The 20,000-nt window shown below is 43.0% G+C and overlaps 2 protein-coding genes across 4 annotated transcripts in view; one reads left to right on the top strand and one right to left on the bottom strand.

Moving 5' to 3' along the window:
• Positions 1-8,489, bottom strand: part of LOC143102056 (cartilage-associated protein-like) — a 21,830-nt gene extending 13,341 nt beyond the window's left edge. Inside the window, exons 1-4 of the mRNA XM_076265421.1 lie at positions 7,902-8,489; positions 7,559-7,696; positions 2,026-2,143; positions 1,246-1,374 (exon numbers count right to left, since the gene is read on the bottom strand). Coding sequence (XP_076121536.1) covers positions 1,246-1,374; positions 2,026-2,143; positions 7,559-7,696; positions 7,902-8,489 — 973 coding nt within the window. The remainder of the gene's footprint in view (positions 1-1,245; positions 1,375-2,025; positions 2,144-7,558; positions 7,697-7,901) is intronic.
• An 824-nt stretch (positions 8,490-9,313) lies between these two features.
• Positions 9,314-20,000, top strand: part of LOC143102998 (peptidyl-prolyl cis-trans isomerase FKBP10-like) — a 38,502-nt gene continuing 27,815 nt past the window's right edge. The window contains exons 1-3 of one of the 3 annotated variants that reach the window (XM_076266781.1): positions 9,314-9,704; positions 10,804-10,949; positions 16,331-16,520. In XM_076266781.1, the coding sequence (XP_076122896.1) occupies positions 9,511-9,704; positions 10,804-10,949; positions 16,331-16,520 (530 nt within the window). In that variant the 5' untranslated portion in view covers positions 9,314-9,510. Of the gene's footprint in view, positions 9,705-10,803; positions 10,950-11,059; positions 11,084-11,738; positions 12,036-16,330; positions 16,521-20,000 lie in introns of those variants that run through there. The other 2 variants (XM_076266782.1, XM_076266783.1) reach the window with 2 other exon arrangements.

Here is a 20,000-nt window from a genome sequence, read left to right as displayed (position 1 = left end):
ACGTCAACAATAGAGATGAAAACTAGCTTTAGGTTAACGAAGATGTAGATCATCTGCCTAATTAATTTATTTGTGCAACAGGCCACGTTCATTTCAGCGAGATGAGTGAAATAAATGTTTTTTTAAGCTGCCATCGCCATACTATTTGCTACGATATTCACCTGTTAGAAATAGAACACGTTGCTATTTCCTTTTTTTTCGTGCAGTGGATTAGGCCATCAAATCGCTCGTTTGAACAGTAACAGTAATCCAGTTCATTCGTGGTTTTAAATATAGTTGTTTCTGGCCTACCCACGAGAGGTTCAGTTTGTCAGTTTCACTTGCGCAGACACGTAGGCCTACATTGACACTACATGGACACTCTACTAGGCAATTTTATGTTATGCTTCTATATTTTATGACACCAAAATTAAGAAGTATGCTAATATCTTGATCGGGAAAACGTTTAGTTTATTTTTCTTTCATCCGATAACAGCCTGCTGCAAATTAACAGACAGAAGCACGGCAGGGCACGCCCCGAATGAAAATGAATGAATGGAACCTCGCTTCTCGCGTTAGTCAGGGAAAACACTGTTCACCAAGTCACGATGATCAGCTATCCAGCAGCAGTGTGTGTTGTTTAGCCTAGGCTGAGTGTAATCTTAGGTAATGTCATGTCATGTATGAGAACTAATATTGCCTGGCAATAGCCTACTACATTGAAATAGCGGCGGCCATATCTCCAGGCATTTTGGTGTTAAAGTTAACGTTTGCTTTGCATGTGAACATGATGTGACTTGCGATGTAGCCTACGACATGAAGCAGTAGCCTAACATTCCCTTGAACTAAAATTAGTATTACGAATAATTTAGATATTAAAATCATATAGCAAATTATAGCCTAATGACATACTACAATTATAGCCTTATGATATATTACAAAAAAAAGTCGAGTCCTCGACGAGTCATCGCGAGTGCGAATGCACGAGTCCGAGTCCAAGTTCGAGTCATCAGTGCTCAAGTCCAAGTCAAGTCACGAGTCTCTAAATTTAGCTAATGACTCGGACTCGAGTACTACAACACTGGTTAATACCAAAGTCTGATAAAAACTGTATATGAGTGTGTGTGTGTGTGTGTATATATGAATAGCCTCATTGGAAATATATTTCCACCAAAAAATGTTGACGCGTTCAATATTTATTTCTCCCCTGATGTGTGCGTGTGTGTGCGTGCGTGTATGCGTGCGTGCGTGCGATTAGGGACTTACATTTATAATAGGAGAACTGGAGGTGGTGGTACATGGTAGGCAGCAGCTTCTCAACAAAGACTCCTCCCACACACGGCCTCAACACGCCTTCACACTTTACCGCACACCGCAACACCTCAGTGTACACATCTGCAGAGAGAGAGAGTGTGTGAGTGTACACATCTGCAGAGAGAGAGAGTGTGTGAGAGTACACATCTGCAGAGAGAGAGAGTGTGTGAAGTGTACACATCTGCAGAGAGAGAGAGTGTGTGAGAGTACACATCTGCAGAGAGAGAGAGTGTGTGAGAGTGTGTGTGTGTGTGTGTGTGTGAAAGAGAAACACCTCAGTGTACACATCTGCAGAGAGAGAGAGTGTGTGAGAGTGTGTGTGTGTGTGTGTGTGAAAGAGAAACACCTCAGTGTACACATCTGCAGAGAGAGAGAGTGTGTGAGAGTACACATCTGCAGAGAGAGAGAGTGTGTGAGTGTACACATCTGCAGAGAGAGAGAGTGTGTGAGAGTACACATCTGCAGAGAGAGAGAGTGTGTGAGTGTACACATCTGCAGAGAGAGAGAGAGAGAGAGTGTGTGTGTGTGTGAGAGTGTGTGTGTGTGAGAGAGAAACATCTGAGTGTACACCTCTGCAGAGAGAGAGTGTGTGTGTGAGAGAGTGTAGACATCTGAAGACATCTGTGTGTGTGTGTGTGCGTGTGTGTCTCAAACCTGCTACAGTGGTGTGTGTGTGGCTAGGTGTGTTGCTAGGTGCGTTGCTAGGTTGCGGTGAGTCCAATACACCCTCACAGGTGGAGCTGCACAACTCAAACTCCTGCAGGTAACCTAGCAACGCCTCCTCCATCAGAAAGATGCTGCGACTGAACTCCCCTCCATTAAACAGGAACACAGCCTGGAGAAAAACTCTCTGAGAGAGAGAGAGAGAGAGAGCTCACCATTAAACAGGAACAGCCTGGAGAGAGTGAGAGAGAGAGGGAGAGTGTGAGTATGTGTGTGTGAGTGTGAGTATGTGTGTGTATATGACTCTGTGTGACTGTGTGTGAGTGTGTATGAGTGTGAGTATGTGTGTGTATATGACTGTGTGTGAGTGTGTGTATATGAGTGTGAGTTTGTGTGTGTGAGTGTGTGGGTGTGTATATGACTGTGTGAGTGTGTGTATGAGAGTGTGTGTGTGTGTATGAGAGAGTGTGTGTCTGTGTATGTGTGTGTGTGTATGAGAGAGAGTGTCTGAGTGTGTGTGTGTATGAGAGAGTGTGTGTGTGTGAGAGAGAGAGAGTGTGTGTGTGTGTAGGCTTGGGAATCGGTTCCAGGTATCGGTTTGGAATCGGTTCCAAACGTTCCGATCCATCGGAATCGTACACATCCACACGTTAACGATTCCACTAACGATTCCAATACAAAGCTTTGTTTTAGTAATGTTTACTTTTTTTTACAATTTAAAGCATTCTGAAAGCAAACTTCTGTATTGATATTGCACACTTGATATTCATTCTCTAAAACCACTTTAAATTAGACATTCAAAGCCAACAACTCTCAAAGCCATCCTATAAATGTTCAGCAAATGGTACAATGGTACAGAATCGATATGGGAATCGATAAGGAATCGCATCGATAAGCACACTCGACTATGGCATCGATATCGATAATTTCTTAACGATGCTCATCCCTATGTGTGTGTATGAGAGTGTGTGTGTTAGTGTTGCACGGTGTATCGATACTAAAAAGGTATCACGATGCCTTCACGCAAAAAACGATATGATTTCTGACGTTTTTAGAATCGATACTTTATTAAAATAATAACGTTCTGTATCTGTGTGAACTGCTGCTCTCACTGCTCCTTGCACGCATCTAGGCAAGTGGGCGTGTCAAGCAGGCAGCTCTGAGTGAGTGAGTGAGTGCGCAGCCAACATCAACATAGTTCTTTGCCGACAGTCCTCGGCCTTGTGGATAAAATAAAAGGTGAAGTGAAATCTGGAACTATTTCAGATACATCGCGAATATTGAAGGCCAGCCATGAGGTAGAGGCCCGTTTGTAAAATATGTTTCAAAGTAATTTAAAAGCAGTAGGCTACGCATGGAACTTGGCTAAACACCTCGCAGACATATCCCAACATTTTTTAAAAGAGTTCAAAGAACGACAGGTTAACGAATATGCTATAGAAAACACGACTACATGGTTAGTGCCAAGTTATTCTCTTCTGTTTTAGTCTAGCCTAAGTGAAACGAGTATGGTTCTCTGGGATAAAGCAAACCTTCCTTCATCAATGAATTTTGACGAGACATAACGAGCTGTAATCATTTTGACGAGACATAACGAGCTGTAATCATAGGGTGCTAACGTGATGAAAGCGCAATGTTCACGCCAGAATAACATTACCATAACTTGTAAACAATCTATTTCATGTTCGGTCAGTACTACTGGTAATATTTGTTATGGCATGTGAAAGTAATTGTGGTGAATAATTACTTAATATTAATCTTAGACTGGGGAACTTCAGGAAAAACTCAGGAATCAAGTTTATTCTATTACAAGCAGAGAGAGTACAAAAAAAGGTCTATGGTCTATGTAGGCCTAGCCCAGGCCTGAAAGGCCTAGGTTGGCCTGTAGCCAACTCCTCCTCTCCTCAGTTCTCCATGTTCTAATCTTGAAATCTAAAATCTGACAAACATTGCAGTTTAGTTACTTTTAAATGCTTTAAACAAAGAAGAAAATGGCGCCAAAAAACAAGCCCACATGATTGGTTCTCCAGTTGGCATCAGACACACCTACTCACACCCACTTCACACCTATCTGAATAGCATGAGGATAGATATCTTATATATCAGAAATATCACTTATAGAATGTTCCAAATATTCTCACAATCAAATCATTACAATCCTTGTACTATCACAATGATACCGAACATGGATACATTATATCCTGGTAGCATCCTTTGTCTTGTGTACCTGAGTCCTTAACCAGCACATTAGCATTCCATTGGGGGAGGGGAGGGTGTCTTTGTTTAAACCAAGAAGGGTTACATGGCTAACTAAAAGCAGTCTTGAAGTTAAATTATTATCCATTTTAACCATAAATGTATTGCTATCACATGTAGACTGCAATTTGTTCAATAATTATTGCCCAGATGTAGGATAGGCTACCCGAAATGCGCTAATTAAAGCCCACAGCATACAGTGTTTCCCATATATTGACTAATCTGTGGCGGGGTGCCACAAAATAAAAATCGGCCGCCACACATAAATATTCTATGTTTAATTTAATTTAATTTAAATTAAATATAAGATCAAATCCTTGCATTGCCATTGAGCTGCGCTTTTTACGCACGCAGCCTTTCCTTGCCCCGCCCCGCTCTCTGTCGTAGCCCGCTGCTCCTCCTCTGCATGTGCATTTAACAAAATATTCACGATTGTTGAAGGATTGTTGTAGCCACATAGAAACATTGCATAGAAGACGTCTGGCTAACTTGCTATTAAATCTGCTTAGCATCTTATCACAACATAGTAGGCTACATTGAAGAGACTAAACTAAGTTAAGTTATGCAAGCAGTATCTCAAAGCTAACGTTAGAATACTGTTTGGATGTCGAATTTAGCATGCTTAGCCTACTTCGTTGAAGGGCTCATTTTATTGACTCTGACACTGAATGTTTGCAAAATCCCGATGTAAATGGAAAAGTGTTTTCCAAAATTCAAAAGTGCTTGTCCCAAGGAGAAGTACGAACCTTTATTTTAACTATGTAGAAAACGTTATGAATTGCATCCACACATCAGCAACCTTTAAACTGTGTTACAATTGCAATTTGCAAGGGTTCCCTCACGAACGTGAAAGTGACAGGCACTCAATTAGACCTACACAATTAGACCCCCCCCCCCCCCCTTGTCCAGCTACAGCCACAAATTGAATCCAATTCTGTGGGAAACACTGGCATATAATACCACCAAAGCGTGTTGAGTCCTAATAATAATAGCGGCTTATTGTTACATGGTAGCAAATCATGTTATCAAAGAAATAGATGAATGTAGGAATGCACACAGATATATTGCTACAGGTAATGGTGTAGGCCTAGGCCTATCTGACAAAGACCTGGGGCTGGTTCCCCGATAACGCTCACTCTTAGCGCGCTAAGAAGACTCAAAAGATATATCTTACCAAAGTTGTTTATGTTCCTAAGTGTGTTCCCCGAAGTGTCCCTTAGGAAGCTTCTTAACACGCTGCCTCTTACGTTCGACGTTACAAAGGCTGAATTAGTTGACATCGATTGCTCAGGAATCGATTTTCTACTTCACGTAAAGGGGCATGACGGCGTTAAGAAACACAACACGTTCTATGCAAATGAAACATTCCTCAAATTATTCCAGTAACATTTATTTTAACATAGTTTAAGTTATCGGTAAAATATAAACTATTAACTAAATTATCAAATTGTCAGTAATATGTTCACACGATATGTTGTGACTGGAAGACTAACCGGGTAGGCCTATCCCTCGCTAATCATCTACCCTCCTTATCCTGTTGTGCCACTTGTGCCGCTTCTTGACATGGGTTTAACAACTTCTTAAAATGATGTAATACACTTTTATATTAATGGTATAAAGGTACCTTACAATTATAATTGATTGGCAAGCAGCTGCAGTTACTTCTGTTTAATGCGGTATTGATAGATAGATAGATAGATCCCAAGGGGAAATTCAAGGTTCAAATAAAAAAAATGCCATTGGTTAATGTTTTCAATAAAAAGCAACCTCAGACAATGAACAGAGAGATATTTAGATACAGTATGGTGGGGAAGCAACGTAAAAAAAGGGCACCAAGCTTCTCGTCAGAGGAACTTGAAATTGTGCTGGACGAGGTGAGCTTGCACAAGGTGACACTGTTTTCCAGCTTTCGGAATAACTTGTGCAACAGCAACAAAAAAGAGCTATGGAGCGACATGGACTACAAGGCGTTTTTGATTCAATACAAGGACACGTTGGATCGCTGCCATAGGCCTAGTTGGTCGCTTACTGGACACCACCATGCTTACCCATTTATAGATCTTAGCCATTTAGAGGCAAATTCTTTGCCAGCTTTTAATTATCAAAAGTGATTGCCAATTTGAACGCTTTAATGACATTACTAAATAGCCTAGGCTTACCACCATATTAGGTCTGATACCAAATAAAGTAAACTTCATAAATAGGCCTGCATCCATTGCGAACATATTTTATTATTAATCTTAAAATGTCCATAACATAAATCCACAACATCATCAACATACTGTACCATAGTTTGACTTGTACTGCGCTGCGCTGATTAAAGACTGCTGCACAGTGGCGGCGACTAGCGTCCTGAGAGCTCAAACAACGCTAAGAGAGAGCTTACGAATGGTCCAGACCAACCTTACGAACGTGTGACTTACAGAAGATAAACTTAGTGTACGAACGTGTGACTTACAGAAGATATACTTAGCGTACAAACGTGTCGGGAATTGTGCCATAACGTTAAGAGATAGGTTAAGGAATAGGTTAAGAACTACTTAGCGATAAGAACGTTTTGGGGAACCGGCCCCTGAGTGGTTGGAACGTCGTACTTGTACACTGGGCGCAAAGAAGACTATCCTCACATTTTTCCCTTTGCAACTGTCAAAGAAATCCCATGAACACGAGAAGGCCTAGGGTAGCCTATACTGTACAGTACATCAGATGGCCTAAAGATTAGGCCCCTCTGCATAGCATTCAGTGATTTGCATGCAGTCATTTCAACAGGCCTGCGTCCTTTCTTTTCCATGTATATTTTCGGATTTCGCCGTGGTATCGTTTCAGTATCGAGCATCGTGATATTTATGGCAGGTATCGTATCGAAGTCATCATTTTGGTATCGTGACAACACTAGTGTGTGTGTGTGTGTGTGTATGTGTGTGTGTGTGTGTGTATGAGAGTGTGTGTGTGTGTGTGTGTGTGTGTGTGTGTGTGTGTGAGTGTGTGTATGAGTGTGTGTGTGTCTGTATGAGAGTGTGTGTGTGTGTGGTGTGTGTGTGTGTGTGTATGAGAGTGTGTGTGTGTGTGTGTGTATGAGAGTGTGGGTGGTGTGTGTATGAGAGTGTGTGTGTGTATGAGAGTGAGTGTGTGGTGTGTGTGTGTGTGTATGAGAGTGTGTGTGTGTGTATGAGAGTGTGTGTGTATGAGAGTGTGTGTATGAGAGTGTGTGGTGTGTGTGTATGAGAGTGTGTGTGTGTGTGTATGAGAGTGTGTGTGTGGTGTGTGTGTGTATGAGAGTGTGCGTGTATGAGAGTGTGTGTGTGTGTGTGTGTGTGTATGAGAGTGTGTGTGTGTGATCTCTGACCTCGTATGGTTTCTCCTCCAGGTCCTCTAGACCCTCAGTGTTTCTATAGCGACTCAGAGTGGCTGCCATGACGACGTCTCCAGGGTTACGCTGCAGGTAAGTGTGTGCTGCTGACGCTGCTCTCTGGTTGTCATTCAGCTGAACACACACACGCACCACACACACACACACACACACCACACACACATGTTAATAACAAACATACACAGACTCACACATACACACATGTTCATAACAAACATACACAAACTTATACACACAAACACAGACACACACACACACACACACACAAATTCACAACACAGTCCTGTGCACACACTGATTGATGGCAGAGCGTTGGTACCTGTTCATACGCCACGTGCAGGTATTTGTAAGGAACGCGCCTCTCGAAGTCTCGGAGGATTTCTTTTCCGGGCCAGCTGAACTGGAGCTCGGGGAATCGAGCGCGGCATTTCTTTACACAGGACGCGCGCTGCAGCACGGTCCAGTACACGTGCAGGTCATCAGGGGTCTCCCCCGGAGGGTGCGGCGCGTTGCTCCGTCCCGCACGACAGCTCTGCGCGCAGAAGGCCACGCTGTCCATGAGCAGCCGGTGGAGACGCACGCTCAGCTCCAGGAGGCGCACGCTGCCCGCCCAGTCCCGCTCCTCCAGCCGCGCCAGCGCTCGCCCGTACACAGAGCCCAGACCGCGCCGGTCAGCGTCCAGTTGCTCTCCGAGATCAGCAGCAGCGTGATAGAGAGACAGACCCACACAGAGCAGCAGCAACTCCGAAGCTCTAATGCCCATGATGACCAGAAATGACCAGACGCGAGGAGACGCAGAGATGACCAGACGCGATGAGACGCAGAGATGACCAGACGCGATGAGATGACCAGACGCGATGAGACGTGCGCTCAGCGCAAGGAGACGTGCTGCACAGAGGAGAGGCATGAACGTGCCTGCTGTCCGGAGGAATGAGCAAGCATGTCTGGCAAATCACTTCAGGTGCTTGGGGCTTCATAAAAGTTGGCTTGAACAACTGGTCTGTGTGTGTGTGTGTGTGTGTGTGTGTGTGTGAGAGAGAGTGAGAGTATTTGTGTGTGTGGGGGTGGGGGGGTTATTGTGTATGGAGTAGGAGAGAGAGCGAGATCATTTATGTGTGTATGCATTAGAAGTTAAAATAGTATGTGTTTATAACTCTCTCTTGTAACACGCATGTTAAAAAATCCCCTACATTCAATGATTTTGTAATATAGGCCTATTACCTTTACATTTAAAAAGTTCAATTCCAGGTTGGGGAGTACAGCCAAACAGACAGTAAAACGGCTATAAATGCATGATCTGGATGTTGTGATTACAGGGACTTTGTATAGTGACATGATTAAAATAAAAAAATATTTTTTCTACAAAAGAACCACAAAGACATAACGTGCCCAGACAGGGAGATTCACCCAACAAGGCGCATAAGTGTGTAGCCTAATCCCCGCCATCACATTTCCGCTACTGAGATTTTTTTGTGATAGATAAGCCTAACCTACTCCCTCTCTCCCTAAATGACTCCCGGATGTAGGCTACACGACTTTGCTGAACAGTTTTTCTAAAAGCATGTAATAGACGGAGTTCAATTTAAAGGAATAAACTAGGAAGTGTTTGGCAATAATCTGTATTTTTCTGGTATGCCAGAACGATGCCATCCATAACATGAGCACATTATCCGACCTTGTGTAACGTTACACCAGACCAGAGAGAAGAGAAAAGTGCAGCCCCCGGCTGTTCTCCAGGAGTGACGAATCCCTAGCCCTGTCCACGTCTGCAAACATTCCTGCAGAGAAAACGCATCTGCGCCTCCTCCTCCTTCTCTGAATGAACCTACAGGAGGACGCATACTGTCGGGGATCCTGCTGTTGATGAAAGTTCCTGAATAAGTTCCTGACACTTTGTATGATCGCGAAAAACAGCGGTCTCTGTAAAGATGCGAGTGTGTTTAGTTTTGAGTTTGTGGTTTGCGAAATGGACGTTCACAGTGTGCAACCCCGGTCCGATTGAGGACGTGGTTATAGATCGCTATTACGTACCCAAGCAATGCGTGAGAGCAGTCAAGACGGACGATTTTGTCCGGTACCACTATAACGGAACTTTCGTCGACGGGAAACCGTTTGACTCCAGGTAAGATAAATGCGCCGTGTCTTTGTCAGTGGATCCAGAAGCGCAGAGTGCACAACTAGACCTATCCGACATGGTTCAGCGGGATGCAAGCTCAGACTTTAGTAGCCTGAATTCTGAGGTTTGGGTTTTGGGCCTGTGTGTTTAAGACGTGGAAGCAGAACTCTTCTCAGCCGAATGCGTTTAAGTTCGTTGTGCACAGTAGAGTAGCCTATGTCTGAGTCATGATGCAGTTTAGAGTTTGGGTTCATTAGAGTAGCCTATGTCGGAGTCATGATGCAGTTTAGAGTTTGGGTTCATTAGAGTAGCCTAGATTCATGATGCAGTTTAGAGTTTGGGTTCGTTGTGCACAGTAGAGTAGCCTATGTCTGATTCCTGATGCAGTTTAGAGTTTGGGTTCGTTATGCACAGGTAGCATAGGCTACTAGTAGCGTATGTTTGGCGACTGTAGAGCTCCCCCTAGAGTTGCGAAATATTTATATTTGACTCTGCCGTTATAAGCCTATTTCTCGTGGCTTGTTCCCTCTGTACACTATGAAAATGCTTTTGTTGTGGAGGCAGAAGGATTAACAACAGGCAAATCTCCAAAGAGCTATATCTACCGACAAGCTAATGTTCTTGAAGTTACATGGCTGGTTCCTCATTAGTGACTCACTACAGCTATGCTAGGTGAAGGACTCCCCTATACAAGTTCGTTTACCATCAAGTGGGCAATACTATCACTAGAGAATAAGAGTACTATAAGACTATATCGGACTATATAGTACTATATTAGATTACATTTGGCTGACACGTTTTTAACCAAAGCTAGTTCAGTGTGCTCAGTAGAGTAGGCCTTATTTGGGTTCAGTCACTTACAGTGTGTGTTGTTAGCTGCAGTGTGTGTTGGTAGCTGCTGTGTGTGTTGGTAGCTGCTGAAGTTCAGGGTGTGTGTGTGTTGGTAGCTGCTGACGTTCAGGGTGTGTGTGTGTTGGTAGCTTGTGAAGTTCAGCTGAATTTCAGTACTTGACCAGTAGAGTCCAGTACAGTTCTGCCAGTGCGCAGGAAGTGATGTGTTGATATGATGATGTATTTCCTGTCTCTCCTCTCTCCCGCCGGGCAGCCATGACAGGGGCGTGGCCTTCTTCGTGCAGGTGGGCCGCGGTCGTCAGATCGCTGGCGTGGACAAGGGCATCATGGGAATGTGTGTCAACGAGAAGCGGAGGATTGTTGTGCCCCCTCACCTCGCCTACGGCAGCCAGGGTGCAGGTCAGACACACACACACACACACACACTACCATACACACACACACTACCATACACACACACACTACCATACACACACACACACTACCATACACACACACACTAACTCACCTCGCCTACGGCAGCCAGGGTGCAGGTCAGAAACACACACACACACACACACACTACCATACACACACACACTAACATACACACACACTAATATACACACACACACACACACTATCATACACACACACACACACACACACTACCATACACACACACACTAACATACACACACACTAACATACACACACACTACCATACACACACACACACTACCATACACACACACACACACACACTAGGGGTGTCACGATTCTCCAAATCCTCGATTCGATTTAATTTTCGATTTTAAAGTCACGATTCGGTTCGATTTTCAATCTTTTTTAAAATATTACTATTAATGCATTCCTGATATGCTCTTTACTTTTTTTTTATTTTAAAACCACTTTTTATTTTGAAACGTTCCAACCGCGAGGTTGTAATGTAACAGAACAAACATTAGGCTAAACAGAGACGTGAACATAGTGAAATGAAACAACACAGAATGATAATTAGATTGTCTCAGCACACTCCGAAGAGACCCAAGGTTAGTGTTCATGGAATATGTAGTTATCAATGTGCATTTTAAGCCTTAAAGTAATTTGTAACTAGATCATCTTTTCACTTGCTAAATTGAGTAGGCTAAGTTAGTGTTAATTGACGTGAATGAATGAATGAATACTTCCACACCGGTGATTTCAGAGTAGCAAGAGGGGCTTCGATTTCGGTAGGTTGATGTGTATATTTTAACTGGCTGCAGCCTAAAATTAGAGGAGTTGATGCCGCAGTTCAGCACGTGTGTGTGCGTTTGTGCGTCTTGGCATACATGCTGGACGTGACATTGGGGGTGTGGCTGCATCGTCGATTGTACTTTTGAGTTCGAAGTTCGAGATTGAGATGTGATTTCGATCGATTTCGATATAAAATCCAAATCGTGACACCTCTAACACACACACACACACACACACTAACTGCCCTCGCCTATGGCAGCCAGGGTGCAGGTCAGACACACATACACATACACACTACCACACACACACTAACATACACACACACACACACACACACACACACAGCTCATCTATGGCAGTTAGGGCACAGGTGAGACACACACACACACACACACACACACACACTCTCTAAATCACACATTTAAGATGGCACGGTATCCATTTCGTAGGTGGAGACCCACATGTGGTGGAGGTGGTCAAGGTAAGATGAGGTGCGCTTACCTGCTTCATCTGTTGGACTCATCTGCACATGCACCAGGTGAAACACCTTTATACACACGCACGCACACACACACACACACGCAGGCACGCACGCACACACACACACACTAGCACTAGGCTTGGGTATCGAATATCGAGTATTGGTTGGAACCGGGACTATCTTTGCGATTTTTCCGGAATCGTTCAAAAGTTTAAATTTCGATTCCTTCCCTGCTGAAAAAACCAGCCTGACCAGCTAAAGGTGGTTTGCTGGTTGACCAGCTTGTTGACCAGCTTGTTTGACCACCCTATGATGGTTGACCAGCAAATCTCTTGCGAAAACATACCTTCAGCTGGTTTACCCACCTAATAATGGTAATTCAGCTGGTTTTGCTTGTCGTACCACCTCAAGCTGGTCATTTTAGCTGGTGTTGCTGGTCTACATTGCTGGTTTAACTGGCCGTGCCAGCTTATGTTGGTCAAACCATCTTGCACCAACAATGTCAAGCTTGGCAGGCTTGTCACCAGCATGACCATCTTGCACCAGCTGTATCCCACAAGACAGGCTGGTCACACCAGCATGACCAGCTTCCTCAGATGGTCACGCCAGCATATCCAGCTGGTGGCCCAACCAGCTACACCAGCAAAGACCAGCAAGAGCTGGAAGAAAACCAGCAAAGACCAGCTACCAGCATAAGCTAGTTTCTAGCTGTTTTTTTCAGCAGGGTTTTTCGATTCCCAGTCCGCCGACCGGAAGAAGAAACGGCTGAACACCAACGAAGAAGCGCCCACCGGAAGTGTTTACATGAACGAGGGAGTTAAGCATGGATAGCGTGCGTCGGCGGTGTTAACGAGGGAGTTAAGCATGGATAGTGTGCGTCGGCGGTCTAAAGTGTGGCTTCACTTTTCAAAAGTTCATAAAAAGTCAATCAAAGTTCATAGAATTAAAATTCACGGAGAAGGTCACACTATTTCATTCAGAAAGCAGGGTTCCCGCGGATCCTTAACCCTTAAAGGTGTAGGTTTTTGAACATTCTAAGTCCCGCAACAATTGAAGGTTCTAAAATTCTATGTTGAATTCAATGAACCCAGATATTCTTTAGAATGTTAATTTCCCAACATTCCCGTCACACCAGTGTGACGGTACTCCTTTAAGGGTTAAAAAGTCTTAAATACAACTTTCGGTTTTTAAGGCCTAAAAAAGTCTGGGATGTTTTGAATTTTCGAAAGAGAGGTAGGCTATTAAATGTGCGTATGGGACCGCCAGCGAGTGCAAGAGAGCGAGTGATGTCTCCATCCAGTTTCGTGTATTTAAAGCGCAATTGTATAAGTGACTAGGCTATGGCTACGGGAGGAAGTGTAGTGGTTGCAGAGTGCAGATGTTTTTCACGGGTGTGGTTAAAGGTGTGAAAATGGTAATAATACAGTATGTACAAAATAATATGCCTGACGTTTTCGTGGTGTAGCTGAGGCCTGAGAGATAGACAGGTAGCCTACGTGGAATGAGGAAGCCTATGGTAAAATGAGCGGGAGAAAGAGTTGGTAAGCTAGTTAGCGATAGGTTGGCCATACGTTCGAATTTAGACCGGACATATAAGCCCTGTCCGGCGTCCGGCGCAGCCTCAAGCCGGACGCTCATTTGTCCTCCTTTTTTGAGTTGCGCTTGGCATCTAGAATCTTTGCTCGGACGCAGCATTGTTTTACAAACTATGGACGTGAAGACTGTTGGTCAAATTATGCGCAGTGCTTCGCAATCACAAAAAGGAAATACTTTACATGTTAAGTTGATCTGTTTGCATCTTTCAGTGTTTCCTCTATGTTGATTTGATAGTGGCGGCCCCCCAAGGTTTAATTTTCTTCCCCCACGGTATCAGAAATGGGGCAGACGCACAATAGTCGCAATTGCCTTTCAAAATTCATTGTGCAGACCTGTTGTAGATTCTTCAAATATACAGCTCAATCACAACTGAAAATAATGCCTCATTGTGTGTGAATAGAGGTGAATACATATAACTGTTTGTGTTGCAGCGAAGTGTCAGTTGTCAGTTCCGTGGGACGGTGGGGGGGGGGGGTTCGGACAGGCCTGCCCCCACTGCTTAAAAAAATCCTAGAGGAAACACTGTCTTTCCAGCGTGTGTTGCTGGCCTAGCCTAGGGAAGAAAATATCTTTCTAAGTTATAATAGCCTACCTGTAATATCTGCCAGCAGCTTGCTTGCCACGTTTCCCAGTAGGCGAGGCCTACTTCGCAAAAGTTGTGAAATATAACCGCATATTTTTTGAATGTCGGCGACTGGCTACATAAAAAAAAAAAAACGTGCGTTCATAATACGTGCATGCTTGATATGAAACCAGCAGTTTTCAGCAGGATCGTGCGAGGACCTGTCTCTTAATTAATTTAAAACAAGTCAATGGTTTTACAATGTTTCAGTCAAGCTTTGGTTGGTTTAGATACAACTGGTATGCAAAATGTAAAGTAGTAGATTAACTTTAATTGCTGTGCTGCATATTGGACAATAGATGCACATAGTAAATTATATAAAGTAGGCTTATTAAAATATGTAAATAGCTTAGTCTAACTTTGAAAAAAATATTGAAGGGAATCCAATCCAGTGCACATGTCTTTGGCAAGTAGCATAGGCTACTACAGACACAGGTGAAGAACAGTCAGCCTCAGCAGTAAGCAAAACCAAACATGTACAGCCAGCTTCAAAAGCAAGCAGCCCAGACCCTAAAATTGGGCATTTATAGCTGTGAAGGTAATTCACACACAATTATTTTTCTTTCGCCAAATATATTTGGTAACATCTGTAGAAATCAAAAATGGGGTGGGGGTTAAAATTAGTAGGAAAAAAAACTATTGCATAAACAGTCATATATTTATTTTTGCTGTGGTATAGTCTTAATTTTTTCATTTAGATGTCTTGAAAAGGTCTTAAAAGTCTTTAAATTTGCACTTGGAAAATGTGCAGATACCCTGAGAAAGACCGTTGGTTAGATAGCTCATTAATATCCTACATTTTTTTTGACCCTGCCTCTTTAAAAAAATCAGAATTTAGAATAGTTGGGAACCGGAATCGAAACAAGAAATCAGAATTGGAATCGGAATCGTTCAAATTCAAACGATACCCAACCCTAACTAACACACACGCAGGCACGCATGCACACACACACACACATGCAGGCACGCACACACACACATCTCAACACAAGTCGCAGATGCCAACTGACTACACAGGTTTTAAACATTTCATTTAATTTAAGCATTTATGATATGAACATGATATGAACATGGGACCTGCACACACACACACGCACACACACAAACACACGCACGCGGGGCAAACACACACACACACACACACACGTGGCAAACACACACACACGCGATGCAGGCAGGCAGACACACACACACCAGGCAGACACACACATGCGGGGTGCAGACGCACACACACACACACACACACACACACACGTGGTGCAGACATACACATGCAGAACAGACACACACATATGTGTATGGTGGTCGGTGATGGCTTGGTGATCTGGTCAGGTGATGTCATAAAGCCGGACACTATGCTGGTGTTTGACATGGTTATCTGGTCAGGTGATGTCATAAAGCATATGGTTATCTGGTCAGGTGATGTCATAAAGCCGGACACTACTCTGGTGTTTGACGTGGTTATCTGGTCAGGTGATGTCATAAAGCATATGGTGATCTGGTCAGGTGATGTCATAAAGCATATGGTTATCTGGTCAGGTGATGTCATAAAGCCGGACACTACGCTGGTGTTTGACGTGGTTATCTGGTCAGGTGATGTCATAAAGCATATGGTTATCTGGTCAGGTGATGTCATAAAGCATATGGTTATCTGGTCAGGTGATGTCATAAAGCCGGACACTACGCTGGTGTTTGACGTGGTTATCTGGTCAGGTGATGTCATAAAGCATATGGTGATCTGGTCAGGTGATGTCATAAAGCATATGGTTATCTTGTCAGGTGATGTCATAAAGCCGGACACTACGCTGGTGTTTGACGTGGTTATCTGGTCAGGTGATGTCATAAAGCATATGGTTATCTGGTCAGGTGATGTCATAAAGCCGGACACTACGCTGGTGTTTGACGTGGTTCTGCTGGACGTGTGGAACCGAGCGGACCGGACTCTGACCCGTTCCGTCAGCCGACCGGCTAACTGCGGCCGCTCTGTCCAGAAGTCCGACTTTGTGCGGTTCCACTTCAACGGAACTCTACTGGACGGAACTCCCTTCGACTCCAGGTGAGCATCAGTGTGTGTGTGTGAGCTAATGTGTGTGTCTGATCACTTGCTAACGTGTGTGCGTGTATAAGGGTCAGTGTGTGTGTGATCACTTGCTAACGTGTGTGTGAATAAGGGTCAGTGTGTGTGTGTGATCACTTGCTAACGTGTGTGTGATCATTTGCTAACGTGTGTGTATAAGCGTCGGTGTGTGTCTGATCACTTGCTAACGTGTGTGTGTGTGTGTTTAAGCTAATGTATGTGTCTGATCACTTGCTAACGTGTGTGTGTATGTGTGTGTGCGAGCTAATGTGTATGTCTGATCACTTGCTAACGTGTGTGTGTGTGTGTGTAAGCGTCAGTGTGTGTCTGATCACTTGCTAACGTGTGTGTGTGTGTGTTTAAGCTAATGTATGTGTCTGATCACTTGCTAACGTGTGTGTGTATGTGTGTGTGCGAGCTAATGTGTATGTCTGATCACTTGCTAACGTGTGTGTGTGTGTGTAAGCGTCAGTGTGTGTCTGATCACTTGCTAACGTGTGTGTGTGTGTAAGCGTCAGTGTGTGTCTGATCACTTGCTAACGTGTGTGTGTGTGTGTGTGTGTGAGCTAATGTGTATGTCTGATCACTTGCTAACGTGTGTGTGTAAGCGTCAGTGTGTGTCTGATCACTTGCTAACGTGTGTGTGTGTGTGTGAGCTAATGTGTATGTGGGTCATTCCGTGTGAAATCACCCAATTTCAGCGCAATTTGGCAGGTGACCCTCTCCGAAAAAATCTGAAAAAAATCACAGGTGTTTGTAGACCAAATCCATGCATAGATCTTAAATAGTATATCTGTATACCTAATCGTTGCAAAACTACAGCCCTTTGAAACTTCAAGTCATTTTAAGCATTGTGGTGAACAATCATTTTTGTTCAACTTCCAGCATTATTGGCTCTTTTGGTATTTCACACACATTAGTGAAACTATGTAAATAGAAGTACATTTTCCTGTTGAATTAAAAAATCCAATCGGATCAGACGTATCTTGTATACTTTCCCCTCTGCAAAGCTCTGAAAATGGCTATAAATTCATAATGTGAAAAGACATCATCACCTTTGAGGGCTTCTCATTCAAAAAGTATGTGACACAAATTCATCAGATTTTTTTCCTACACATATATGTATTATAAGGTCCTGTCCATGCATTAACTTTGGTTGTTATCATTTTCATATTTTCAGAGCATTTTTTTAAAATTGGGCTTGATTTCCAAAAAGCCTGTTTTCATCTTCTCGTTTCACCACGTGGACAGTTAACAGGATTTTTTTTAATTTTACCATATATCATTCTGTATGTGAGGATCATCTGCCCAAAATTTGGGCTTGTTGCTGAGTTTCTTCATTGAGATAAGATTTTTTTTAAATATTGTCTATAAATCCATTGAATTTGTACTGGATCTGCAGTACCACTTTGCACCACATGTGGTGCTCTTTTAATACAATGGAAGTCAATGGAAGAGTAAGAGAGTCACTTGTTTGCTGCACATAAATCTAAACACACAGTTTATGGTTCATAGTTGAATTGGTCCAAATAATTATTGCAACATGAACAACATACTACTCATACATAAATCTTATTTAGAGAAAATAAACTGATCAAGTAAATTATACACACATAAGACTGACTTGTCATCATACATGCAGCAAGAGGATTTAGCATAATTACCATCTTTGTAATGAGTTTTCTACACCAGCTTCAACCTATCAGTGGCAAGAGGCATTTGTAAAAAGATGATGAATCTTTAGTATTGATTTTTCTGCATCTGACAATGCACTGAATTTTAGAAACCCCTTTTTACTTGAACCATATGAACCATAAACTGTGTGTTTAGATTGGATATGTGCAGCAAACAAGTGACTCTCTTACTCTTCCATTGACTTCCATTGTATTAAAAGAGCACCACATGTGGTGCAAAGTGGTACTGCAGATAAAGTACAAATTCAGTGGATTTATAGACAATATTTGTAAAAAATCTTATCTCAATGAAGAAACTCAGCAACAAGCCCAAATTTTGGGCAGATGATCCTCACATACAGAGTGATATATGGTAAAATTAAAAAAAATCCTGTTAACTGTCCACGTGGTGAAATGAGAAGATGAAAACAGGCTTTTTGAAAATCAAGCCCAATTTAATAAAAATGCTCTGACAATATGATAATGTTAACAACCAAAGTTAATGCATGGATATGACCTTATAATCCATACATGAGTGGGGAAAAAATCTGATGAATTTGTGTCACATACTTTTTGAATGACAAGCCCTCAAAGGTGGTGATGTTTTTTCACATAATGAATTTATAGCCATTTTCAGAGCTTTGCAGAGGGGAAATTACACAAGATACACCTGATTTGATTGGATTGTTTAATTCAACAGGAAAATGTACTTCTATTCACATAGTTTCACTAATGTGTGTGAAATACCAAAAGAGCCAATAATGTTGGAAGTTGAACAAAAAGGATTGTTCACCACGATGCTTAAAATGACTTGAAACTTCAAAGGGCTGTAGTTTTGGAACCATTAGTGATACAGATATACTATTTAAGATTTATGCATAGGTTTGGTCTACAAACACCTGTGATTTTTTTTCAGATTTTTTGGGAGAGGGTGACCTGCCAGCCACTGGGTGATTTGACACGGAATGACCCATGTCTGATCACTTGCTAACGTGTGTGTGTGTAAGCGTCAGTGTGTGTCTGATCACTTGCTGACGTGTGTGTGTGTGTGTGTGTGTGTAAGCTAATGTGTGTGTCTGATCACATCAGTAAAACACACACACACACACACACACACACACACACAAGTAAAACACACACACACACACATCAGTAAAACACACACACACACACACACACATCAGTAAAACACACACACACACACATCAGTAAAACACACACACACACACACACAAGTAAAACACACACACACACACACATCAGTAAAACACACACACACACACACACAAGTAAAACACACACACACACACACATCAGTAAAACACACACACACACGCACATCAGTAAAACACACACACCAGTAACATCAGGTACACACACACACACACACAAGTAAAAAACACACACACACACACACACATCAGTAAAACACACACACCATTAACATCAGGTACACACACACACACACACATCAGTAAAACACACACACCAGTAACATCAGGTACACACACACACACACACACACACATCAGTAAAACACACACACCAGTAACATCAGGTACACACACACACACTTGTCATCAGGCATCCAGAACACTATCTGGTACTGTCACACTAAGATGTGTGTGACCTCGTACACACCAGCACAGGATTGAGCTCGTACACACCAGCACAGGATTGAGCTCGTACACACCAGCACAGGATTGAGCTCGTACACACCAGGGTCTAATCTGCAGCACAGGATTGAGCTCGTACACACCAGGGTCTAAAGTGCAGCACAGGATTG

Source organism: Alosa pseudoharengus, unplaced genomic scaffold (genome assembly GCF_046254945.1).
Source record: "Alosa pseudoharengus isolate Yale_2024_CS ecotype anadromous, Long Island Sound unplaced genomic scaffold, YU_APseudo_1.1 YU_APseudo_1.1_scf_4, whole genome shotgun sequence".
Classification (NCBI taxonomy): domain Eukaryota; kingdom Metazoa; phylum Chordata; class Actinopteri; order Clupeiformes; family Clupeidae; genus Alosa; species Alosa pseudoharengus.
The sequence above is the reverse complement of the archived record's forward strand: the minus strand, read 5'-3'. Positions and strand labels throughout refer to the sequence as shown.